Here is a 27,394-nt window from a genome sequence, read left to right as displayed (position 1 = left end):
AGGAAGCTTTTGCTGTTTCTGCTGTAACATTTAGTACTCATACAGTGATAGAGTTTCCTCACTTTGTGGAAAGCAGGTTCACAGGTATAAATATTCACAGGTATAAAAACAGATCCTATGTGGCCTTGTAACAGGGAGACACAGGTTCAAGCCCACCTTTAGCTATGAAATAACAAACACTTCTATATAGATTCCTCACCTTTACCCTGATATATAGAAAACATGAATTCTAGCATAAATTAAATATAGATCATTCATCTTGCCAATCAAAAAAATCTCAATATATTTCCTTTGTTGTTAATAAAAAAATTTTCCTTTGGTAATTTCTTACTAAAATCAATTTTCTATTTTCTAACCATTTTTTTCATTTTTTTAAAAAAATTGTGATTTAAGTGCTTGGAATAAGTATGAGCTGAGGTGCTGCAGTGGTTAGAATGCATTACTGCAGGCTACTTCTACTGACTGCCAGCTGCCAGCAGTTCGGCAGTTTGAATCTCAGTGGCTCAAGGTTGACTCAGCCTTCTCTTCTTCCGAGGTCAGTAAAATGAGAGCCCAGATTTTTGGGAGCAATATGCTAACTCTGTAAACCACTTAGAAAGGTCTGTAAAGCACTATGAAGCAGTATATGTCTAAGTGCTCTTGCTCTTGCTAATAAGTAATCAGAAAAGATTGAAGATCAGAACATTAATGAATCTGTACAAACAGTAGGAATCAACAGGAAAATTTTTTAGAGATGAGCAAAGCATTATGTGTACAAGTTGTTCCATGTTTCTCTGCACAGCTCATTTTGGGTGGTATCCTGCAGAATTGAAACTCACATTTAAAAAGCTTTCTTCCATTCACAGAACAGAAGTGGACAATTGTGCTCCGGGCCTGGACTGAAATACACTTGTTCCAGGCTAACATATTGGAGTGTGGACAGGTATGGAAAAAGCCCAAAATGCAGCACTAGAGATGGCTTAAGGGAGGGAGGAGAAGACTAGGAAAATTGTAGGCCAGGAGAACCAGTGATTGGAAAGGTCATTTTCACAATTGCTCATATCTTGGATGCTTCACATGGGTCTCTATGGTCTTTGGAGCTGATTTTGCTCTTAGAAATTGGATGAATGGGTGTTGAATAGCAGCAGCTGAGGGGAGGAATGGAAAGGCACTTGAAAGATATTGGGCAGGCAATCCAGTGGGATATGCAGTGTTGGATATCAATGGTAGCGGCAGCAGTTGATGAGAGAGAGGGATGGAAACCTAACTGGGATATCAGCTGCTGGAAGCTGCAAAGGGAAGAGAGGGGCCAACTCTCACCAGCCTTGCTGTGTTCACCTGAACTGCAGAACAACAAAAGTATTCCAGTCTTTGATCAGACTAAACCATGGCTGGCCCAATAATGATTCAGCATAAAAAGAAAATGTATTTTGTCCAGAACAAATGATCATGTTACCAAAGTCTCGCAAAATTGTTTTGGATTAGCTGCAATTTGCCAAAATGCAACCCAGAATGCTTTGCTTGTTCTGTTTTTTTGCTGAAACAGGTTCCACTGGGTTGAACAAAATGGGTTCTACTTACTCCATTCTCCCATCTCTGAACAGCTCCTAGCATGGTTTATCCTACCAACCTGCTTTCCCTCCTCCCTTCCTGGTTCTCCTCATCTCCTCAGTGATATCATTGGCTTTTTCATTGCTCTGTCCCAAACTCCCACTTCTGCCCAGAACAACCATATTTCTTTCCGTACCTTGCAACCCCATTCCCCTCAAAACAGCTCATTGTTGTTCCAGATAAAGACTAAACTATTCCAAAGATAAGTTTTATTTTGGTGATGGATCACCCAAACCCATATATTCTACACACAAAATATTTTGCACATCTCTAATTATTACTATTTTACATGATGTTTCTTTACTAATATTTTACCATTGATGTGAATTGCTTATATATAGCATCTAGACAACCTATGACCAGTTCAGTCTTCTTTTGTCAGTATTTACTTACCTGAAGAGATAACATAGAATGACCCCAGGCAGGCAAAAAAGCAGTGAGGCTGGAAATGACCCTTTGTTTGTGGGAAACTGGCAGGCAGTGTCAGAAATCATGATCACATGACATCAGCTGATTGCAATGGCACTGCAGTGGTCACAAATGTGTGAATACAACTGGTATGAGGATCCTTGAAATTTCAATTCAGTGGAAATCAATGGGTCCTGGGTTTTCTATGCATTCTTTAAATTAGTGCACTTGAGATACCTCGATTCCAAAATTGTTGCCCTGTGTTGAATTGTTTCAGCTAATTGAAGGTTACAAACAGACAAATAGAGAGGATAGCTTTAATAGTATGTAGATGAAAGAAATATTGAATTGGAATAACTCCCTTTTTTGTTTTTATGAAAATAGGAAGAAAAATATGGAGCCACAGCTAAAAGTTGTAAATATAAACTTTGAAGTTTTTATTTCATGTACATGGGAAATTTTATCACACAATTTACATGTTTTAAAACTGTAAAATGGTTAAAATGTGTACAAAATATGCTCATTATTTGAAAAAAAGTATTTACTAATAGCAACACTACTGGGGAGGAAAATCAAATTATTCTTCAGTTCAGTGTGCAAATGAAATATAAAAATAGAAACACTACAGCCCTACAAATAGCCTTTCCTTATAATTTATTTAAATAGAACATCTACACAAACAGGAGAGTAACTATTCCAACAGTTATGAAAAAAAATAATTTATACAAGTTCAAGGAATGGAATACAAGATGTCAGAGAGAAAAAAATCTAACACAATATAAGAAATTGTTCTTAGCACTGTTCCAATGCTGTTTTCTTACTGGGAATATGAATTTTGACTATATACAACTTACAATATTTTTTTTAAAAAAACCCTCCTTAATACTACAGTAGCTTTAAATTTTGTTAGATCTTTAAACTCTGCTTGATCCAAAGATTTTTTTTTCATTTTTCAGTCAAACAACAATGAGGTAATATTTGTATATAAAAAATTTGCCTTTGACATTCTTTCTTTTCTAGGAACAGAGTTGTAGAGAAAGTGAAGCTAGTCTTACACTACAAGCAGTCTTCAAATGATGCCCCAAACATTCCCCCCACCACCCATGCAATGTGTCTTCTGCAGTCCACATTGCTGAAAAAAATTGGGTATTTTGTTGGAATGAAATGATGCCCTTGGTCCTCAGCATCCTTCAGATTTTTTTCTTCTTTATTTGGCATACTGACCAATAGGAATGTACCATAATCTTACCCAGAAGTATTACAAAGGTGATAAGGCCAACACATGAATACCTCCTGTGCAAATAACATAGGTCAAAGGATTGTGGCCTATGGTAATTTGAAGCTATTTCTTTCTTTCTTTCTTTCTTTTCTTGACTGACAGGGACAGTCAGCATGTATACATTTTCTGCTTTGGCAATACAACAATAAGTAACCTGCTTGGTTACTTTGTCAGCTGTTTTGCACAGAGGAAGAAAACACACTGAGAACAATTCCTACCCTAGTGTTCCACATTGCTTAGGGGAAACTTACTCTTTGCAATCTAAAATAGTCTTACAAGTAACTTATCAAAATTCATTTAGAACAATAAATAACCTTTATTTACAATCTTTCTGTCATAGAAAACATGTAGCAAAATGGATAGTCTTGACGCATTGTTTCCGTTTCAATCTATAGTCCTTTGCTTTTCAGAACAGGCAAGATAGATAAAAATAAATATTTTACATTTTATTTTATCTACAGATATCTTCTACAAAAATCATTTTTTGAAACATTTTTTAAAACTCGCCCTTGCATTTTGTAGAACAGAATTTTGTACATAACTGTATTCATCACTCATTGTGCTTTTGAAACTTTCATAAAAATGTTTAAAATGTTACTGAAGGCCACCACAAGTGCTAAATTGAGATGAAAGTGCTCTTTGACACTTTAATATGGTTGCTGAATCTGCATGAGAACCAGATTGTGGGTGCATCAGCACGGGAAATCTTGCTTTACCCATATGTTCCTTGCTGTCCATTTTTTCATAAACCTGCTTCAATCAAATGTGCCATAATAGTTGTTTCATTTGCCCCATTATAGATTTTTTAAAAATTTGTTACTATTGCATGTGGCTAGTCAGCAAGTATAACTTGCAAGTATTTTCCTACACAATTAAGCAAAGTAGGCCCAATTTGTGGAAACAGAACTAAGGTATAATCTTAGGTGTGAGCGTAAAGAGATCCATACAGCTGAATTAAGTGGGGCTTACTCCTGAGCAAATGTGCATTGTCCAGGACAGTATGTAACAATTCATCCAATTTACCTTGATATAAACCCCAGGAGGTATAGTCCTCATTTAGAAAGTGAGGCAAACTCAAACCTAATCCAAATCTTCTTCCCTTCCTTCTTCTATAGATGGAAACCTCTGGTTTAATTTTTAAGTAGTCCACATAAGGATACCCTTGTTGCAAAAGTGCTGATCCATTGGACCTCCAGTTAAAAAGAGGCAGTGACAACGCCCAGCTACACAAACAACTTTCTCAAAGAAATGACTATTCGTTTCTGAAACGGAGGAATGTTCTTGTTTCTGAAAGACATGTTTCTTCTAACAGAGGTCAGATGGGAAGATCTGCTAATTTCTCTCTCTCAAAAGCATTTCCCTGAAACAGGTCATGTAGTCTGAGTCTCATGAAGGCAGGAAGAGAGGAATGAGCAAAAAACCGAAACACAACAAATGGTCCCCCAAGGTTCTTAGAAATTTTACAGTTCAGAAGGTGCAATACCAGCGTTTTGAATTTCTATAATTAATTGCCTTCCAATCATTAATCTGCAAAAAAGAGGCAAAAAAATTGATTGTTTATATTAGTAATTAAGCAACTCCAGTTAGAGGTAGATTTCTAAAATAGTAATCAACATACAAAATAAAGACCTAACTGCATTTGTTCTTGTACAAAAGCTGGGGGTATTTCAAAGGAAAATATGCCAGAGTAACAAGCCTACTGCTTCTGTAAAAAGCAGTTGCCCAACTCAGACATCTGTAATTTAGATAATTATTTAAGGTAATTTATATCAAAAAATACCATGGTTGACATATGCTGCCTTTTCTTACCTGTCTTAATAGAAAGGAATCATGAGAGTTTTAGTGCTACAACTAGAGTTTATGATACTACTCCTAGTTACTGAGATTGAACAAAGATTCAGTTTCGTTCACTACATGCAAAATGGCAAAACTGCCTTTGCTAGAAACAGGCTAGATTCCAAGACTGTGCAATAAAAATCTGGTTTCATATAGCTTCTCAATATTAGCTCAGGAATAGATAGTTCATTTTGCCGGCAGATGCCATTTTGATGTTGGACTAGCACAATTAAGTGCAACTCAGTATCTTTATATCCTCTTTGAATCTGAAAACTAAAGCATCATTTTCCCCAGCTAAGGTTCACTATGACTGCATGGAAGACGAGGGCTTTTTCCTCAGGTGGTCTGACCTTTGAAGTTAAGAACAGAAGTTACATATGGCTGCTGACATTGCTAATATAGATTCCACTGAAGAACAGAATTAGCTGTCCCTAGCTGATTTATGGAGTATCTGGACAGTGCACTGGACCTTCCCCCCCCCTCCTGTTCTAACAATTTTTCTTCTGTCCACTTTTCCTTTGTGGGAGAATCACCTTAAATTTAAGATCATTTCCTTATCCAGCAAATCCATTGCTTGCAAGCACATTTCTTATTTATATTTATTAAGTGTGATCTAATACAACTTTTTTTAAAAAAAACATTGAGTTTATAAAAATATACGAAATACTTTATGATATTAAATCTAACAAAACAAGGTTATTCGTGTGTGTTCTTACCTTTACACTCATATTTTAGATCAGAGAAGAATGTCATTTCTTGAGAGAAGACAAACAATCCTAAGCGACCACCAGCATAGGTTTTGTCATAGAGGGGGCCAGAGTCAGCCATGATCTTCTTTCCTTCATACATTACCACTCTGTAAGGAAGAGCAGTGATAATTAATCTTTAGCATGAAACCACATGCTTACACCGTAACCTTGAATGAGCCTTTTCAAAAGAGGTAAATCGTTCAGTCTATATCTGTAATGCTTACCTAATGAAGCCAGTTTTTGGCCTGTGACTGAGACGCCATCTATACGCAGTGAAATCTTTCCAGCCTATCTGACGAGGGTCATGCCACAAAGTCTTTACCTGAAAGGTAAATGTAAAGATGAATTGTGCATTGCAATTACATTTATATAAGCCCTGGAGATAAACCATAAGCTCTTAGCAGGTACAAAAGAGTTTTCTTTTAAAAAGCTTGTTATGCTTAAAATGTCTTATTAAGATAGCTACGTCTTACACTAGTGTAATTTACCAAGGTTTTTGAAAAGAAAAATGAGTTCATTGATAATGGAAATTATCAATTACCTGCCCAGCAGTATTTCCAGTATGCCACAAGGCATTACGAAGGTGCATTCCAGGACCCGTGGTGGAGTTCACTACTTTGATAGAAAGACCTGAATATCCTTGAGCTTTGGTTGGCTCTGATTCCCAATACGTTTGGGTAACTTGCTTCCACATGACCACATAAAAACGGCTGCTGGATTGATACCCAAATACAAAGCCAGCATAGTCATCATCTCTTTCTGTGTTAATGAAGAAAGTGCCACTGAAGTCAACAGCATTAAATTCATCAAAACCTGGGAAAAAGAAAAATAAGTAACTGTTAGCTTTCAGATGGATGTCAATTCATGCTTTAAAATCCATCCTTTGTAAGGTTTTCATTAACAACCCCCTCCGTTCTCTTTCTCAAATTAAAATTGGTCTGGGGTTTCTGTTCCAACCTTCTAATGAAAACACATAAATATATTTTCTGGATGATTGTGTTTTTCCCCTCACTATTTGCATGGACAAAGTATTTTCATACAATGAATTGGAATTAAATGGAATTGGAACTACGGTTCATAACTGCATCTTAAATCATGATTTACATTCATTGTATTGTGCAATGCCACACCTTTCCAGCAAAAGCAAAAGTGAATAGGCATACTGAACAGGGATCCAGTGTTCAGAAAGAGCTTTTGTATGTATATTCAGAAGTTCTGTTGTGCAGACTTACTATCCTATTTGATAAGGCTTAAAGGAGCTTAAGCAACATTGTTGTTGTTTAATTTCCTGAAATCAATGTTTTTATTCTTGCCCTCTTTCTTTCAGTGCCTGTTCCAAAAATTGAGCAGCTGGTATTTTGAAGAATGCTTTATGAAAACATTTAAAAAAAAAAAAAGAAAAATAAAACTTTAAAATAGTCGTAAGCATGATGGTGAGGTGAAGGCATGTAAATGTGAGACTAAAGAATACCTACATCCTAATACAACAATATGGTATTTGTTGACCAGAAGGAGAGGATTCTCAGTGGATGCGTGTGCACATATACAAAAGATTCAAAAACTTTGATGCTCACCAATAGCAAGTCCAGGATCACAGTTGACAGTCTGAACCAGTTCTTTGCCTTTGTGACGAACAATCCAGTTGGGATCAATTTGAGATGTTCCCTTCGGATCCAAGGGAATCATCTGGAATCGACGGAAGTCTGTCTCACTTATATGAACATTCTCAGGGCAGATGTCATCAATGTCGTTGACTTTATCATTGTCAAAGTCATCTTTGCATGCGTCTCCACGCCCATCACCTGGCAAAAAAAGAGGGGAATAAGGGGAGGAATCCAGAAAGAAAGAAGTGAACATCAGAGCCAAAAATTTGGCACATCTTAGACTTTCAGTAGCAGATAGATTGAGAAATTACACACATGAACCAGTTCAAGAATTAGCTAAGTGGTTGGAATTCTTAGTAGCTAAAGTAATTTTTAAATAACAACAACTTTTAAATGTTTAAACAGGAGGGCCTGTTTAAACATGTCCTTAAAACCTGGCTATGTTCCCTGATCCTGGGTTACCATGGGTGGTATGCCCATTGGAAGATATTTCAAATGTTTAATTTATTGTTTTTTCCCCCTCTAGACTTTGTTTCTATTGTTTTTCTTAGATGTAGAAAAATGTATGTATGCCTGTAGGTATATATCTACCGTATGCATGTACAGTATGCCACTCATAGTCATACAAATTGGGGTAAGCTAACATTTTAATAAACAAACAAAATGTAAATATTACAAGGAGTAAAGGAATCCTGCATTTGCAGAAAAACAGCATATTCATTCATATTAATGCTTTTTAGTAAACTATATTGAAGACTGCATTACACGTCTAAATGTTATGCAGTCTCTTCTACTTTAATGCAAATTATCTTTCTTACCATCTGAATCAACTTGGTCTGGGTTGGGAACCAATCTGCAATTATCTCTGTCATCAGGAACACCATCATTGTCATCATCGTGGTCACAGGCATCCCCTTTCCCATCTTTGTCATGGTCAGCTTGGTTAGCATTGGGCACATAAGGACAGTTATCAAGATTATTCTGGTGACCATCTTCATCAATATCCTGGTTGTCATCACACTTATCCCCTATGCGATCGGAATCTGAATCCATCTGAAAGCAAAATGTAGAATGCATTAAGATAAAGATTTACAAACCCTGGAAGATAGCACCTTGAAACTTGAGGCAATCCTTTTTGGGCTGACCCACCAATGGTCAGATTGAATCCTTCATTTCAGTAGCTTGTGGAGAAGCAGTTTTTGCACCCATGGAGCTTTCACTTTAGAAATATGGATAGGAGGATAATAATGTGCACTCAAAGTTTGGAATTATTAGGAACTTTAGCTTTCTGTAGGATTCACCTTCAGTTAAAGATAACCTCTTAACACCTATCCAGTTTATTTTGGCATATTGGAAAAGTCAAACTTTGCTATGGCATTGGTAGCAACTGTAATATTTCTGCCTTTCTAAAATATAATCAAACAATGTTTAGAAGTTGAAGGCTATATTAAATAATCCTAAATTGTCTGGGTTTGTTCTGCTGCAAGCACAGCTGAACAACCTCAGCCTGTTCATTATGAAATAAATCATATAAAAACAATTGGTCTTCAGCTTTAGCCACAATATAAAATAAATTCTCTGAAACAGATTTTCATCTTAAATATAAACATAATTCATTGTACTGCTTAGTGTTGTACATTATTTTGGAAACCAGTAGGGTTTTGAGACTGTACATATCCTTTTAAACAGCTGAGTATAACTTGCAGGATAAATCTAGATTCCAGCTATTTACTAAAAGTTGGCAAGGACTGTTCAAGCATTTCAATTATGCTACTGAGACTATTAATCCTACTTCTTATACATGATAGGACTGTGCTGCCTTCTCCCACTGCTATTTTAGACTTGAGTGAATTAAATGGGAGGGGCTAGATCTCTCCATGTTTTTAGTCCTTAATCAAGTAAAATTTACTTTGAGCTTTTTTTTAATTAAAAAAACCCCATTGGTGATGTAAGTGTTCTCTACTACATTCTCCTTTAACCCTTTATGGGTGCATTTTTGGAAAACTAAATTCCTAGCCTCAGGGCATCATAAGTCATGATACATATACACACAGAATTTTTTTTGCTGATTATATATTGCTTGACACATTAACAGTATTTGCATTGCTAAATTCCTGAAATACTTAGGATGAAAAACAATAATTTGGGGGAGGGGTTATTTTATTTAATCTGCATTTAATAAACTTATAACCTCTACTTAGGCCTTCTTTTCAATTATTAGTTTTTACTATATTGCTGGCTGATGTTGTTGCAGTACAAAATAAAAATTTTCACCCAAGTACAGTGCAGTGGTTAAGATGTTAGATCAGGGCTGAGGAGACCCAGGTTGAGGTTTATCCTCAACCTTTCTTTAATGAATGATGGAATATAGATTTAGTGAAAAAATGATTACCAGATGATTTTCCCCCGTTATCAGCACTATGTACTTCAATTAACAAGATTTATGTTCGGATGTTGTGTTCTGAAAAATCTAATTTAAAATTTTTATTTTTTAGTAAAGGAGAATATTTGTAGCTCAGGATTGACATGAGGGGTCCTTAGTGGTCCCTGAGCTTGCTTGTTTTCTTGCAGATGTTTCATTACTCAAACTAGGTAACATCATGATGTTACCTAGTTTGGGTAATGAAACGTCTGCAAGAAAACAAGCAAACTCAGAGAGCACCAGGGATCCCTCATTTTTATTTTTAAAACATGTTCTGTATACGTCCCAGTTAAGAACAATTGTATCCTTTCTTGATTAGTTGACATATGTTGCAGAACTGTACATGACATTCTGTAAATTAGAAGAGTAAATAAATATTTGATTGCCCAAAGGCAGTTAAGCTGACCTGATCTGGATTATGTGCCAATGGACAGTTGTCACACTGATCTCCAACACCATCCAAGTCTGAATCCATCTGATCCACATTGTACACATATTGGCAGTTGTCTCTTTCATTAAGAATGCCTAGAAATGTAGAGGAACCCATTCAGGTATCTTTAATGGTAAATACATGTAGATCATAAATTATTGCATAAAAGTAATTGAGAGAAAATGGTTCATAGAAGCCAAACTAATAGCCTATCTCTTTAGGCATCTAACACTATTTCAGTTAAATGTTCAATGGCAGCACATTTTCAACTGTATCTACAAACCAAATAGGATGCAGTATAAAAATAAAACCTGCTTCTATGGAAGCCGCCTTATATGACATAAAAGTAAGCAGATGAAAAATGGGATGATATTAGAATATACAATGATAAAAGTGCCTCCGAAAATGGCAAGTGTATAATTCAGTTTCTCCTTTTTTAAGGTATTTATTTGAAATGCGCATGCTAGCTCAGGAAATCTGGGAGTTGAAGTCCACGAGTCATCAAAGAGCCAAGGTTGCCTACCCCTGGTCTAGGTCATCATTAAGAGTAGAGCTTGTTCAAGGGCAGACACTCTCTCCCTTGAGATGACTTCGAAAGTCATGCCATAATAGAAGACAAGAAGAAGTAGCCAAACTTTACCATCTCCATCGATATCCACAGCACAAGCATCGCCTTCTCCATTTTGGTCTGTGTCTATCTGAAGAGGATTGTGATTGTATGGGCAATTATCACAGCGATCACCAACATCATCCCTATCGTAGTCATACTGTTGTGGATTGTAATTGAATGGACAGTTATCCTGCAGAAGGAAAATTTAAAAGCCTTGTTAAAATATGCTCAGATATTAGCACAGGCAGTCTCATTAGTAACCTATTGAGTAGATTTACCAGAGTAAGAAGGGTAGTAAAGGCATGTTGCGAGGATTATTTCTTTCCCATGTAAATGAAAGTTGAGCAGTAACAAAAGCGATGTGTGATGCAGCATCCGTATTTTATTGCAAAACATCTTTTTTTTTAAAATGGATTTTTAGCTGCAAATTAGATAACTATTTCAAATTGTTGCTGAAGACTAGCTACTTTTCAATCTTGTACCATGGATTCAGTCTCCTACTCTTTATGCATTTTACATTAGTGGTGGGAAGGAACAGTATATTGGTGGGCAAACCTATGACTTGTCATTTTACTATGAACAGAGAAGGAAATGGGTAAGGATTTTTATTTCATATTTTACTTTTTCTTCCACTGATGCAGTGGGAAAAAATCTACTAATCCATCTCAAGATTTCACTGGATGTACATACAATTTTCTTTTGGTCTTTGGCTATCACTGCGATGGACTTTGCCTATACTACAGAGGAACATGAACGTTTGGTGTTTTTTTTATTTATTAAACTTGCCCTATCATCTGGAATCTTGTCATTGTCATCATCATCATCACAGGCATCACCAATTCCATCATCGTCATAGTCTTCCTGTCCAGAATTGGGAAGATTAGGACAATTATCCTGCAGAAAAAATATAGAACATTATGATGCATCTGTCCTTAATTTCACACAAAATAGTGCTCAGATTACAAAGGAAGACCATGACTTTGTGATTCTTTAAAAATAGTATATATTTAGAGCACTGTCAGCATCACTAAAATCATGATTTTTGAACAACAGTAATAAGAAGAATTAAGGGACGCGGTGGCTCAGTGGGTTAGGACGCTGAGCTTGTCGATCAGAAGGTCGGCAGTTTGGCGGGTCAAATCCTGAGTGCCGCGTAACACAGTGAGCGCCTGTTACTCGTCCCAGCTTCTGCCAACCTAGCAGTTTGAAAGCACGTAAAAATGCAAGTAGAAAAATAGGGACCACTAAGGTGGGAAGGTAACAGTGTTCCGTGCACCTTTGGCGTCTAGTCATGCTGGCCACATGACCACGGAGACGTCCTCGGACAAATGCTGGCTCTTCAGCTTTGAAACAGAGATGAGCACCGGCCCCTAGAGATGGAAATGACTAGCATGCATGTGCGGGGGAACCTTTACCTTTACCTTTAATAAGAAGAAATTATTCTGAAACACTTATGCTTAGCCAAAATAAGTAGGTTTTTTTTTAAAAAAATACATGTGACTTATGATCAATGTATTTCAATAAATTTGTGTTGTGTCCATGGCAATTAATTTATTTAAATGTACTACACTGCATAGTTAATATGTCCACTATCAGATCTTCATAATATTGTGCCCTTTTGTACACTATCTCCTGTTGTATTTATATAATTATTTTGCCCAGAAGGTTGCATCACAAAATTTGGAAAAATGGGAAAACTAAAGGGCCACTGTATTTCATTTCATGAGTGCATTTAAGAAATATTAATTCAATTAGCTCATATTAAAATACTAATCAAACCATTCTCCCCTAGTATTAAAGGATGGAATGGCATATAATGAAGAAATAGGCTTACTTTAGTGCAGTGATAAGTAGCATTGGCAACACAGTGAAGGTTCTCATTTGGCCATCCATCTAAGTCAGTGTCTTCTCCACAGATAATCCCATTACCAGCATACCCTGGTTTACATTCACAGCGATACATCGGATCACTGAAGTGTCCAAGGTAGATGCACTTGGCATATTTGTTGCAGGTGTGAGTTCCATCAGCACATGGGTTACGTGGCGTGCACACCTAAGGCAGAATTAAGAACACACTTACTTCCAAAGCAGTCTTTACCTCATTCTTCTTTTAATATATCAATGGAAAACCGATGCCTGACATTTCTGCTATGTTTTAAAAGCAAGCAGCCGTTGACTGTGATTTTGTGTGAATGCTTTAAATTAGGTATATGGTTATCTCTATCATATCTTAGATACTGATTGAGGCTTCAATTCTCAATTGTCACTCTCTTTACATGAAAGAAAGGATCACCTAGTGAATTCCACCTATCGTTTGTGGCTCCCCACTTGCTTATTTTATGGGTTTCCAGCTTGATTCAAACTGAATTTCTTATATGCCATTGGGTGCCTCTGAGCAAAATCACATGGCTGAATGTAACAAAGATATCTGGTATCTTCTTTAATTCTTGGGTCACATGGGTCAGCTTAGGGGGCCCTAGATTCAAAAGGGACTGAGGTTTCATAAACAGGAAACATCTCTATTTTGACAGTACCTGTTTCTTTGCCATTGCATCTTCCACACCCTGACCAAAGGGCTGTGTTCCTGTAAAGCGGGAGGGACAAGGCTTGCAGTGATAACCAGGTGCAGTATTCACACATCTGTGTACTCCACCAAGTACAAAGCAAGCATCTGGAACCTCTTGGCACTGAAATACGAAAACGTGGGAGACAATTTTGGCCATAGATTCATTTGCAAACGTCTTGAACATTGAACATATGAATGAATGCAAATTATCTTACTTCATCAATATCTTTGCATCTAATTCCATTTCCTCGATAGCCAACAGGGCACGGACCACATTTCCAGGAACCATCAGGGAAACTAGTGCATTTAGTTCCCGCAAAACAAGGATTAGACAGGCATCCATCTAGAACGACAAGAAAATTTGCTCAAATCTAGTTTTATTTTCTTGGCTGTTCTCGCCTTTAGACAGAATACATGGCCCTACATGGCCTGGGTCCGGGGTATTTGAGGGAACACCTGCTGCCGGCATCAAATGCCCTTCGCCCAGTGCGCTCCCACAGGGAGGGTCTGCTCAGGGTCCCACCGGTAAGAGATTGCCGGCGGGTGACACCCAGGGATAGGGCCTTCTCAGTGGGGGCGCCTGCCCTTTGGAACCAGCTGCCAGTGGAGCTGAGGACTGCCCCCGACCTCCGCTCATTCCGCCGGGGCCTGAAGACCTGGCTCTTCGAGCTCTCGGGCCCAGGCTGAGGAGTAATTTATTTTAATCGGGGTTTTAATTGCACAGGGTTAGTTTAATCTTTTTAAATTGGTTTTAACTTTTGTATTGCTGGTTTTTAAACTCCCTGTAAACTGCCCTGAGTCCTCAGGGAAAGGGCGGTATATAAATGTAATAAAATAAAATAAATAAATAAAATAAATAAGAATGAGGTAGCCACCTTAAAAATACCTGACAGAGTATCAAGAGTGGCAACAAGGTGATGGAAGTCATAATGCAGTTATTTTGCCAAAATGTGATTAAATTTCACATTTCTTTGTTACGAAATTTAAGTTGTTGCATTCTCTACCTTCTCTTCTGAAAATGACACAGCACTCTTAACATATGCGGCTTGCTAGTTCACGATGAGCCATTACTCACCGATTGGGCAATCCTGCTTGTTGCACATCTGTGTGGCTGTTGCATCACCAATGCAATCCTTCCCTTCAAATTTGGGCTCTGGATTGTTGCAGAGACGGCTGCGTTTCTGAATGCCTCCGCCACACGTAATTGGACAGGCATCCCAAGGCGACCATGGCCCCCAGTTCCCATTAACTGAAAACAAAACCAAAAAAGGGAATATTCCTGTATCTTTAAATTAAAGGGGAAAATGTCACTGGTATTAGAAATTCAGGTTGATTTGGGTGGGTTTTTTTTTTGAAAATGTTTTAATAACTTCTGTTCTCAGTCTCCGGTGATGAATGCTAAAATACTATCATGTTTCTCATACAAAACCATTTTAAATGGTGAACTTACTTGGGCATGGGCTTTTCTGGCAAGGCATGTTTTCTCGTGCCTCTCCTTCACACGTTTTGCCTCCCATCTGAGGAAGTGGAGAATTGCACAGACGGATTCGAGTGATTAACCCAGTTCCACAAGTAACAGAGCAGGAAGACCAAGGGGACCAATGGCTCCAAGCACCATTCTGTCTGACTGTAAGTAGTAAAATGTGGCATAGTGAATTGCAAAATCTTGTATTAGTAGGTTAGGAAATTACCATACTGTGGGGTCCTTGGAACTCTCTGAGTTTGGTTATGCTAACACTGATGATATTACCTAGTTGGGTAATGAAATGTCTACAAGAAAAGAACCGAATTCAGAGAGCATCAATGAACACCCAGTTCAACCTGAGCTACAAATATTGTCTTCTATAAATTACCACACGGCAAAAATATTTAAATATTGCTATCACTCGAATCAGAAAATAACTTTTATATGAAATATTTTTGTTTTAATCATCCTATCAGATAAATCCTACTACAGCTGAATGTTTTACACTAATCTGAAGTAAATCAGAGTTTCCTAGTATTAAGTACGGAAGGACAGAGTAAGAATAGATAGCATCTATCTACAATGTAAAGAATTTGAATGCTCACATCTCTTATCACATTCTTGCATATTACATATCCGTGTTTGCACTGAGGAGCCTTCACAAAGATGGTTGATTCTGTCACAAGAGCGGCCTCTTTGCTGAATCCCGTTGCCACAGGTGGTAGAGCAAGTGGTCCATTCAGACCAGGGAGACCAAGCATCATCAGCAGAATCGCTTGCTGAAAAAAGAAGAAAAATAAATATAATAAATATATAATAACATAAACATAAATAAAAAAACAATCACCATTTTTTAAAAAGTTACCTCCCTAGGAAGCAGAGATTGCCAAAATAATATTGGGACAGATTCTATATTGCCCTGCAAATTTCCATTTACTCTGACCTTTGATAACTGAACTATCCAAATTACGTATGAATATTTGTAAGAAATGCTCAGAACCAGACAACCAAGGTCTCATGTAACATATTTTGGAGATTTATGGGACTCCTTGTGCTCAACCAGGGAAAGAAAATAAACACAGATATTCATGCTACCAGTTCCTGAAATCTTCCAAGGCATATAGAAAACTCTTATTAAGATTTTGCTTTGATTTTCTCAAACTATGAAACACAACTCAGAATAAACTCATGGGAGATTCACCATTCTTAGAAATTTCTATTTTGTCCTGACTGGATTTGTAACTCTTTCTTGATTTTATTGGCCTTTTAATTTTTACCTAACTTGACACAAGCCATCTGCAAACTAAAAAAAAAGGTTGCTTATTGTGTGCTTAGGTCAAATCTAATATTCATAGCTGATCCTAAATGTAGTGGCAATTTCAAAGATATCTACATTAATTTCAGAATCTCAGGCTAGAATCTGTGCCTTCTCACATATGCATTTTTCCAGGTAAATTATACCTTCAAGGTACGGGCATTGAAAGGGACGCGGTGGCTCAGTGTGTTAGGACGCTGAGCTTGTCGATCAGAAGGTCGGCAGTTTGGCGGGTCGAATCCCGACTGCCGCGTAACAGAGTGAGCGCCTGTTACTCGTCCCAGCTTCTGCCAACCTAGCAGTTCGAAAGCATGTAAAAATGCAAGTAGAGAAATAGGGACCACTACGGTGGGAAGGTAACAGCGTTCTGTGCGCCTTTGGCGTCTAGTCATGCCGGACACATGACCACGGAGACGTCCTCGGACAAGCGCTGGCTCTTCAGCTTTGAAACGGAGATGAGCACCGGCCCCTAGAGTCGGAAACGACTAGCACGCACGTGCGGGGGAACCTTTATGGGCATTGAAAATGCAAACATACAAACAAACAAAAAACAAAACCCCAAATCCTATCAAATAAGTTAAGGCGATGTAGTTACTTACGCCAACACCTTGGGCAGCATTCACCATCAGGAACTGTGGCGTTGGAACAAGGCATGAGAGGACAAGATACTTTATGGCACATTACAGCAGAATTCTAAACAGGAAAAAGAAACCCTTATATTAAAAAAAAACATAAATCTGACATTTTGTTTCCCAGTGCCTTAATGCTCTACTACAACCAGTCACACTCCATTGTGCAAAGTATTTTCCCAGCAGCTGTTTAACATTTAGAAAGGAGAGGCTATAATTAGTATGGGAGAATAGAGAGAAAATAAACTCATCTTCTTTCCAATTGGAAGTGGTAAGGATACTTTAGGAATTGACTTCAAAACAACTTATGTCATCAGGTTAGTAACCATTCCAGGCAGCAGTCATCTGCACACTTATTAAAACTGCATTCAGCTTAATGGGACTGAAAGTCAGAAATAGGCTTCAAAAGTTACAATAAGGACAGATTTTTAGTCCCGATTCTAACTCTTGAAGTCTATTTCTGACTTTCAGTCCCATTAATAATTTTAATAAGTGTGCAGATGACTGTTGCCTGGAATCTAAATAATGGGTAATTTGGCTTTTGCTGGAGTATACTGAGGTTTTTTGAAGTCAAAACAAAGCCAGGAATCTGAAGCACATCAATCGTTGTGCAACCCTTATGTATTTTTGTATCCCTTTCTTCATTTAATCAAAAGCTACTATTAAATGGGAAAACCATATCTTGCTGAGTAGCTTTCCAGGTCTTGTCTCATTAAGCTAATAAAAATTTGAAGGGTTGCCGTTTTGGTTATGTGTCTGAATTTTATTTGATCACTAGAATGATTGGTAGAATGGATTTAGGAAAGTTGGCTCCACATTCAAACAGTCCATGTTGTAGCTTGATGTGTATTTTCATCTTATGCCAAAAAAACAAAACAAATGACTGTGCAAAAGAAGGAATGATAACTTTTGCCAATTCTGCTCTTTAAAGGATAACAGACAACATGTTTTGTAGCTTTAGGGGATAACACAAACAAAGACTGAATTAGATGCCAGTAGTGCAAAGAAAATCACAGAAGCATTAGCCAAACCCAACTGTCTTAAGCTGTCAAAAAGGCAGCTCTGATTAGGAAGCAGGTTTAGTAGAACTTTTCTTGCTGCAAATATCCATTCACAACATATAGATGGTGGCAGGTTTAAGCTGAAAAGAATGCATTCAGACTTTCTTATAAAGACAGTAATAGATATTTGGGTCACCAATTTCTCTGCATAGGTTACCTTTTGCATAATGTACCAACTACTAGATGCATGATAAATCCTTTACTGACGGGTTAGCTGCAAAGAATCTTACCTGGCAGGTACATGTGGTACAGGTGTCAGTGGTCCACTCAGCTGCATTTTCATACGTAACATTATTGTGGAAGCATATTCCTTTCTGTTTATAAGGGGGGGCGATAAGTTCCTTTATATCAAACATAAAAGGAATAGATAATAATAAAGATTTATAAATCAGTCTGAATCTGACCGAGCAAAAATATTGCTTTTACACTGATTACTTAGAAATAAGTGCTAAAGGCTCTGCTACCATGTTAAATGCTCTAGTTCTAAATATTTACACAGTATTTGAATGGTATAACTAAAGTAACACATTTATTTTCTCCATTTGATTGCTCACCCATGTTAGATCATATGGAGAAGCTTCAGGGGAAACTAGGCTATATACAGATGCAAGTTTTAGCCAGATTTCTAGGACCATAGTTGCTAGACAAAGTTTAATAAAAAATACTGCAAATGGCTATAGACCTCAATTTATGACCATAATTGAGTCCACAATTGTGGTAATAATTGTGATAGCTAAGTGGGTCATCTTGTGACCACACTCAATTTGTTTTTTGGTGGCCACACTCTGTGATGATTTTTGGTGGAAAGTGGAAGCAAATGCCACTTTCTAGCAAAAAAACATGATACACTGCAATCATGTGACCATACAATCATACATGTTATTTGCTTGTTAGAAAAGTATATTAGGGTTATGGACTAAAAGTATGTGTTGAACTAAGAATGGGTATGCAAGCTCCTAATTAACAATAAGTTGCCTTACAGACTGCTTAAACCTTTTTTTTTTAACTCTTTTTATTTGAACTCAAGGATGACTTGGAACTGCGAGACATTTGGTGCGATACATGCAAGAATTATTTTTGATTATGGTTTAGTTTGGTTGGAGATTATTAAGGCTAATAGATAGGCGCTTTTGGCGCGTAACTGAGAATTTGTTTATTTTTTTTTCTTTGAAATTAATATAAGGACTGGGATTAAGAAAATCTATTCTGAGTAAAGCTCCTTTCTGTTTTTCTATTTTTCTTTTTTACTTTATTTGTAATATTAATATTGTTTGTATTCATTTTACATGAGCTAGAGGGAGATAGAATTAATAGTTTATTGTTGATAACATAGGGGTGCTTATGTTTGTTTTTTGATTTTATACCCTGTATTTAGCTCTGGGAAGTCGGGGGGGGGGGGGAGGAGGGAATGGGGGGAAGGGATAGGGAGGGTTGGGTGGGGGTGGGGGAGGGGGGGATTAAAGTCAAAATGTATTGTAAAACTTTTTAAATAAAAAAAAAATCATACATGCCGGCCAATTGCCAGATACCCAAAATGGGATTACATGACCATGCGGTGCCAGCCGGCCATTGGAGCTTCAAATCTGGGTTGTAAATGGCTTTTTCCTTGTAACTTTGAATGGTTGCTGAGCAACTGATTGCAAGTACAGGACTACCTGTACTGCAGGATATATCTAATTTTAGGTCAGTTGCAAAAACTATTCATATTAGACACTGACTAAATTTGACATAATGCTATATTGGCTTTGATTTAACATAATAAGGTGAAGCTAATCATTGTATTTCATTCAGCACACTACAAAACAGATCTAATCATGGCTTAACATGTATGAACCACCTTAGGTATTGATCTTGGTGGCTAAGAAGAAATGAATAACTTTCTTCTTATGCACAAACATTGCCCAAGCTGGTCAGCTAAAAATATTTCTTTCTTCCAGTAAGTACTGTAGGTGAATGTCTGTTTCCCATCATTTTGGAATGGAAAATAGTTAGCGTTTATGAGTCAAGGAGTCCTTAAGAGGCTTTTGATTCTTTACTGGGTATTTAATATCCACTTACCATATGGTTGACAGAATTTTCAACTTTTGTAACCAGGGCACGCAGCCTTTGCAGTTCTACAAACATTTTGGTTAGATCGTCACAAGAAAAGCCACAGATGTCCTTGGTTTTCTGGCCAATGTAGTTGGTGCGAATGGCTGGACGGGAGCCATTCATGGGATTGTCTAATTTAATAAGTGTTCCAGTAGCTAAAGAAACAATTAAAACACATAGAGATTACATACGGAAACACTGTCAAAAGTGACAGAATTCAGCTTAAATAAATGTGACAGTTTGTAAGGCAATATTTCCTTAAAACACAGTGGTTTGCATTTCATTTTGTGTTCCACATGTCTAAGCTCATTCACCTCTCATAAACAGCATATCTTATAATCAAAGGGCCAATACATTTGAAAAAAAAAAGGTTTCTAACGTACAGCTCTGACAGCCTTTATTCCTCAGGATGGTTTCCAGTGTAGTTCCAAACACAAACCGCACATTCTGCAGCATTCCCTGAAAGCATAAAGATTGAAAGAGTCTATCTCTATTGCCAAGGAAATTCTTTATATATATAGATGTTAAAGATGTTCTTGTTTCAATTTGTAATGCAAGTGTAAACTATACTGGCCAGAATTCTCATTAGTTGATAATAAGTCAGTCTTTCACTTTCTCTTCATATCAACAATTACCAAAATTAATATCAACTATTAATTTTTAATAGTGGATCCAAATTCAATTTTAAACTTTACATCATTGGATGCATTTAACTGTACATATTTATATTCAAAGTGTCAGTTAAATCCCCACTGCTGTGGATAGTAGCCAATAAGGAGTAGTTAGGGGCAAAAATTTCACTTCCTCGAAACTATTTTTCAAAGTGGCAAATCAAGTTGGCTTCCTTGAAATGGACTCCTGAACCTGCTATAAAAAGGTATCTTACCTGGAAGTTGTCATTAACTCCTCCTTTAGCAATGCGGAGTCTGGCGCTGTTGGACAGATCCCGAGGGAAGATGTCTTGAATAGGAATTTCCAGCTCAATATTTGTCATTTTATCACAGCCCACATAGAGCTGAGCCTGGTCCTCTTGCACAAAGAGGGTGATGCTACTCCATCGCGCAATGGGCAACTTCACCTCCTCCACTGACATCAAACTTTGATTGCCTTCCTTGGGAAAGACACTCAGGTCCAAAGTTTTCGCCTTGCCATTTAGCACCAACTTAAAAATGTAGCCAGAGTTGTCCTTGTGCTCCACAGCCAATATGGTGCCAGCATCCTTCTTTATCGGACGAAGATTGGCTAACAAGATGAAGCCCTTCTCGGCTTGGATGGAATAAAGAATGTCTTGAAAATTGTGATCAGGAACAGCAGGGATACGGGTGGCGTCATCTATGCGATAGGCAGGGCTGGAAAGCTCTAGTCCTTTTACCGGATGCACCCCCAATCCTTTGTGGGCTCCCTTGCGGCCCAAGCCAATTAACTCAAAGAGATCATAAACACTGTTGTCATCACTAGTCTCTGTCAAGATAAGGGAGAGGAAGGGAGAGACAGAAAGATGGTTATCTTGGGCGGGGATAGGTCTAAATAGCTGCATTGTTGTTGTTTTTGGACTCCCTCTTTTGTTGATAAGTCCCAGGAAATATACACTGTCAAATGTTATAGAAGAAACTATTTGGATTGTATAGTCTTCTGGTCACGCAACAGTTTCCCATCGTTACAGCTTGGGTGCTGCTGCAGCAAAGCGATAGAGGCAAGCTGCAAAATACTTGGCTTCCCATACACGTTTTCCAGTTTTTCCTGGTTGGATGAGCCAAGAGGAGCGATTGACCAAATGGCAACAGAAATCCCAAGTCCAGAATTCTTCTTGCCTTTCCCCTTTCCCCTCCTCCAGGGACTCTGAAGTTGCAAAGTGGAGGGCAAGGCAAAGACACAAAGCGGAGACTCCCCGAGTTATGATCCAAGCTGTGTGAGGTACAAACCCAAAAGAGGGAGCCCAAAGCAAGAGAGAAGGATGGAAAACCAGCTCTGCTCTAAAAGATGCAGAGCCAAACAGCAGGGGTTCAATAAAGCTTTGGGGCCAGCTAGGAGGGAGAGATAAATAAATGGAGCTGCTAGCCGCCTGGCTCAGCCTAGAAGCTGGGCACAACGCTGAAGCAACGCCTCGGAGCACTTGAAGCATCAGGGATCTGGCTTGAGGGTAAAGGTAAAAGGTTCCCCCGCACATGCGTGCCAGTCTTCCGACTCTAGGTGCCGGTGCTCATCTCCGTTTCAAAGCCGAAGAACCAGCACTGCTTGTCCGAGGACGTCTCCGTGGTCATGTGTCTGGCACGAGTAGACGCCAAAGGCGCACGGAACGCTGTTACCTTCCCACCGTAGTGGTCCCTATTTTTCTACTTGCATTTTTACGTGCTTTCGAACTGCTAGGTTGGCAGAAGCTGGGACGAGTAACAGGCGCTCACTCTGTTATGCGGCACTCGGGATTCGACCCGCCAAACTGCCGACCTTCTGATCGACAAGCTCAGCGTCCTAACCCACTGAGCCACCGCGTCCCTTGGCTTGAAAGTAACGACCACCAATTCCCCCCCACACCGGACCTCCCGCGGCGGAATGGGCAGCTGGGCTTTCCCTCCCGCCACCTCTTTTATAAATAAACGTCCACACAGAGCGATGATGCTCCCCCGCCCCGCCCCTTCGCCGTGCGCCTGGTCGGGCTCGGAGCGTCCCTGGCGCGGCGCCCAGACCCCAAAGCGAGGCCGATGACAAGGTCAACAGTCCGCTCGGAGCCAGAAGCCCGAAGGCAAACGCCTCGCGCCCACCATCCCTTCTCACGTATCAAGCCCCCAAAGTCGGTCGAGCCCGCCAAGCCGAGAGCAGAAGAGCCGCTCAAGCGGGACAATCAACCGTCCACATCGGGGGCACAATCCTCTGGCACAGGCGGCTTCCCACCACCCCTGGCTGGTCGTAGCGGCCACCCGCTTTCCATCCTTTCAGAAAGAACTACTAGGGAGCGGAGACCGTCTTTTCAAGCTGGCGCTCTCGGCTCTGTAAAGGCGCTCTCGCCTTTGCCTTACCCCAGAGGTATAAAGTCCAGCTGGCAGGCGCCAGGTTGGAGAGAGCCGTGGCGAGTAGCGACGCTATTGCTCCGTTTTAAACAGTTGCTGCCAGCCCCAGTTGGACGAGGTCTCTCTCTCTCTCTCTCTCCCCTCCCTCCCTCTCTCTCTCTCTCTCTCTCTCTCTCTCTCTCTCTCTCTCTCTCTCTCTCTCTCTCTCTCTCTCTGCCTTCTCTCCCTCGAAACCTAACCCCAAATTTGAACGGAAAGTCTCCCTATTCACCCACGACCCACTTCTCCCCCTCCGCGATCTCACAATCTTTACCTGGAATCCGGTTTGTTGTGCAGACTCCAAGCATCAGAAGGAGGAAGAGACCAGCGGATAGCTCCATGGCAGGAATCTCGCTTCAAGGGATAACCTTTAAGCAAGAAACAAACCGTCACCGGTCATTCGACCATCTCGGATTATTGCCCTCGCACCTTCTAACCGCAAGCAGCCCTCTTGAAGAAGCGCGCAAGCAAGGAAGGAGTGGTGAGATAGAGAGAGATAGAGAGATAGATAGATAGAGAGAGAGAGAGAGAGAGAGCGAGAGAGAGCGAGCGAGCGAGAGAGAGAAAGAGAGAGAGAGAGAGAGAGAGAGAGAGAGAGAGAGAGAGAGAGAGAGAGAGAGAGAGAGAGAGAGAGAGAGAGAGAGAGAGAGAGATCGTAACTACAGACCAAAAGGTTCGAGTGAACAAGGTAGAAGAAGGAAGGGAGAGAAAAGGAAGGAAGGAAGGAAGGAAGGAAGGAAGGAAGGAAGGAAGGAAGGAAGGAGCGCTGTAGCTTTTTTCTATTTATCTTGATTGTCTTTTCCAGCTCCAGGTATTAAATTGAAGTTGGTAAGAGGAAAAATATTTTCAGGACTTACTTTTTATAGGAGGCGGCGAAGAATCCTCAAGAATCAGATCCTCTGAGAGCAAACAGAATTCAGTACAAAAATCCTTCTTGGAGTTCTTGGGCTCTGAGAAGTTACCCCCGCGTGGGTTTAGCACCTTGATTCAGTCCACGTCCGGGCGAGTAGTGTCCTTTGCGATCCTGGAGCAGTCCGAGAGCGCGAGGGATCTTTGCTGCCGGGGACCGAAACGGATCAAGAGGAGCTTGCCCCTCCCCCTGGTCTCCCCTGGCGATGATCACCCTTGCTCTTTGCACTGAGCGGCGGCAGGAGTTCCCTCTCCTTTAAGGAGGTCGGTTGCTCGCACCCCCGAAACTCCGCGAGCCAATCAGCAGCGGGCCGACAGGAAGCGGGCTGGAACGGTGCCAGTTAACCCACAAAGAGGCACAACACAGGCATGCGCGCACCCAGCCCCCCCCTTCCACCAAAATGCAGTCCGGGGGAAGACAGTGATGCGCGGGGGCGGACAGATTACTTCCGATCAGTGGGGCTCCCCCTCTTTCCCCCCCCCAAGGTTAGACTGTGTTGTCCTTGAAGTTTTCCCATTGGGCAAAGGAAGGGATATTGTCTGCATTCCAAGCAGTTGTGAATTCCTGGGTGTACAATGTGCGGGGAAATTCCTCTCAACCCCGATTCACCAGGGAAGTAATGTGTTCTGTGGGTTCTGTGCAGCTAATGCCCGAAGGACGGGTTCCCCATCCCCGCAGCTGCCGAAACAAGGAACACTCGCCAGAGAGAGCAAATATAGGCTTGCTTCTTCCAGCACCTTGCCTGCCTCTTCTCCCCTCATCTATGCTCAGACCTTGTCCCAGCCCCAAAGTTCAGCTTTGCTACCGTCCATCTCAAGAACGTCAGTGGTCAGAGAAAGTTTGTTGACAGCCTCCTGCTCCTTTGCGTGCTTCGTCCTCCTCCTCCTTCTCTTCCAGCTTGGAACCAGACACTAGTCCCGTTATTTCTGCCCAGAGCCACAAAAGAGAAGTGTGTGTGTGTGTGTGTGTGTGTGTGTGAAACACAAGGGTTTCTGACGCCCCCCAATTAGGAGGCTCTAACTTGAAGCTGACCAGGTGTTCTCACGAGCGTGTTGTGAAGCAGATTTATCAAAAGTGTCTGGAAACAAACCGTGACCCCACTACATTACAAACCGTCCAGTTTATTTTGTTTATTAAAGTATATCCTGTGAGCAAGCCAAGGCAGCTTGCTCTTTTCGACCTGCTTGTGGACACAACGCTGAGGCCCTCGAGCCAACCAGGACCCCGACATTTCGAATAGCGACGGAGTTTTTTTTTTTTGTTTTTTTTTTTGATAGTCACATTTTGTTCTGATTGGCGCTGAAATGTCCGCTAGGGGGCGCCGGGTGAATTCTTTTACCTCGTGGGTCAAGCGAGGGAAAAGGGTTCCCGTTCAAGATCGGCATTCCTCGGCTGGGGAGGGCGGCCGGGCGGCTGCCTTTTTCCCTTTTATAGAAAATCGGGAAGAGAAACGTCAAACGTCTCTCTTGCCCCCCCCTCCCCCTCCCCCAACCTTCCCAAACCCAATGCCTTTTCCCCCCGTGCGCATTTCCGTAGCACTTGCTCCCGTTTGGACGCGAGCGGGAAGAAACCACCCAGGGGAAGCTGGCTGTCTCCGTCTAGCTCAGGGGTCGGCAACCTCGGCTCTTTTATGACTCGTGGACTTCAACTCCCAGAATTCCTGAGCCAGCATAGCTGGCTCAGGAATTCTGGGAATTGAAGTCCACGAGTCATAAAAGAGCCGAGGTTGCCGACCCCTGGTCTAGCTTCTGGGTCGGAAGGAATGAGGCTTGGCCGGCCCCGGTCTCGCCTCCCCATCCCCGATCTTGCCTTTGCTGCGAGATCTCCGACGCGGAGATTTCGCGGAGGGAGGCGCGGCCGTGCCTGCCGCGGCTTTGCGTAGCGCAGGTTGGCGGCACCAGCTCGCCCTTGGCTGCCAGCGTGACTCCGCCAGCCCGGAATCCCATTCACGGCCTCCGCCTCTAACCTGGAACCCGCAGGCAGCCCGGGGTGAGCGGGAGGCTGACCTCGAATGTCTGGGCCCAGGGGGTAAGGCAACCTTGGCTCTTTTATGACTCGTGGACTTCTGGGAGTTGAAGTCCACGAGTCATAAAAGAGCCAAGGCTGCCTTACTCCTGGCCTGGGCGAAGCTGCCCTTTGCGCTTTTGTTGCTTTCTGACTGTTTTGGTAAACAAATACCCAGGTAATCCTGGTTCCCCTCCAAGCAGGAAGGGAACGGGGAATACCTTCCGTTGCCTGACCGCTTCTCTGGGCTGTCCCGCTTCAAAAACGGAGCCATCCTTCCTGAGAAGCAAGCAGGGGGTCCAGCTCTTAGAAAAGACCATTGTTTATTACGCCCGAAAGCCCCGCTGGCTCATTGCAACGATTATTCGATTAATCCCACGGCGTCGAATCAATCAGGGACTGGAGCTTTTTCTCTGGAAAACAGTGTTAGAGCTCAGGACAAATTATATTAGCGGGGGGGGGGGCACCTGTTAAACTTTGGGTCTTTGTAAGTCTGCAGAAGCTATAGCCCCTTTAGCTAGGTTGTGGGGTTTTTTTTTTGTTTTCATGGATTGTGTGATTCATAAGCACAAGACGGTTTGGTTTAGTGGTTAGGGCCCCAGACTAGAAACCAGGTGATTGTGAGTTCTAGTCCCGCTTTAGACATAAATGCTGGCTAGGTGCCTTTGGGCCAGTCAGTCAGCCCAACTCACTTCAGAAGGTTGCTCTTGTGGGGGAAATTGAAGGAGGAAGAGGAATTAGGTATGTTTGCTACCTTGAGTTATTTAAAGTAATAAAAGGAAGGTCTATCTATCTATCTATCTATCTATCTATCTATCTATCTATCTATCTATCTAAATTAAGTAGTCTATCCTAGTATAAGCACATGCATACAAAGGGAAGCTTTCAGAGGTAATGAAGACAAATTGTTGTCTTTTTTTTTAAAGAAAGCTTCTCATCCAATATGAGGAATCGGGGGAAAAAAATAAATTTCTCAGAGACAATTGAATTTGGACTGAAGCCAAAGAAGCAAGATTTTCATCATTGTATTGGCACTTCACAGATTTCAAGCCTTACATTGAAGAATGAGAGCAATGGAACCTAAGGCATTAGAGATTTGTAGCCTCTTAACAATACCAAGTGTCCCCTAAAGGATTATCTATACAGAGAGGCCTAAGTGGAGAATATATTTAATCAGACCCATGATTAATTCTGACAATGGACTTGAGTGGTGCTTGGTTTGTTTTGGGGCGTAATCAGTGGTGGGATTAAAAAAATAGAATAGAGCTGGAAGGGACCTTGGAGGTCTTCTAGTCCACCCCCCTGCTTAAGCAGGAGAACCTTCATTATCTCAGACAGGTGATTGTCTAGTCTCTTCTTAAAGATCTCCAGTGATGGGGCT

The 27,394-nt window shown here is 40.6% G+C and overlaps 1 protein-coding gene across 1 annotated transcript; it reads right to left on the bottom strand.

Moving 5' to 3' along the window:
* Positions 1–2,411: 2,411 nt before the first annotated feature.
* On the bottom strand, positions 2,412–24,212 carry THBS1 (thrombospondin 1). The gene is made up of 22 exons (XM_081334933.1): positions 23,957–24,212; positions 23,374–23,467; positions 20,942–21,516; positions 20,439–20,514; positions 20,023–20,210; positions 18,195–18,305; positions 16,874–16,967; positions 15,565–15,738; positions 14,945–15,121; positions 14,570–14,743; positions 13,710–13,837; positions 13,463–13,615; positions 12,763–12,981; positions 11,715–11,822; positions 10,959–11,118; positions 10,295–10,413; positions 8,285–8,519; positions 7,437–7,664; positions 6,404–6,675; positions 6,087–6,184; positions 5,830–5,969; positions 2,412–4,804 (listed from the first exon to the last, which is right to left on the bottom strand). Exons 2-22 carry the CDS (start codon positions 23,438–23,440, stop codon positions 4,800–4,802), a joined length of 3,501 nt encoding a protein of 1,166 aa, XP_081191059.1. The 5' UTR covers positions 23,441–23,467; positions 23,957–24,212; the 3' UTR covers positions 2,412–4,799.
* Between the last annotated feature and the right edge of the window lie 3,182 nt (positions 24,213–27,394).

Source organism: Vipera berus (genome assembly GCF_964194415.1).
Source record: "Vipera berus genome assembly, chromosome: 1".
Lineage (NCBI taxonomy): Eukaryota > Metazoa > Chordata > Lepidosauria > Squamata > Viperidae > Vipera > Vipera berus.
Note: the sequence above shows the minus strand (reverse complement) of the source record. Positions and strands in the feature narration are given on the sequence as shown.

Excerpts from the sequence above, each read along its gene's own strand:
- THBS1 (XM_081334933.1), bottom strand. The coding sequence starts at position 23,440 with ATGGAGCTATCCGCTGGTCTCTTCCTCCTTCTGATGCTTGGAGTCTGC. Across the intron at positions 12,982-13,462 it reads ATGCAATGGCAAAGAAACAG|GTGTGCACGCCACGTAACCC; the intron begins GTACTGTCAAAA and ends ATTCTGCCTTAG. Across the intron at positions 10,414-10,958 it reads TGTGGATATCGATGGAGATG|GCATTCTTAATGAAAGAGAC; the intron begins GTAAAGTTTGGC and ends CTACATTTCTAG.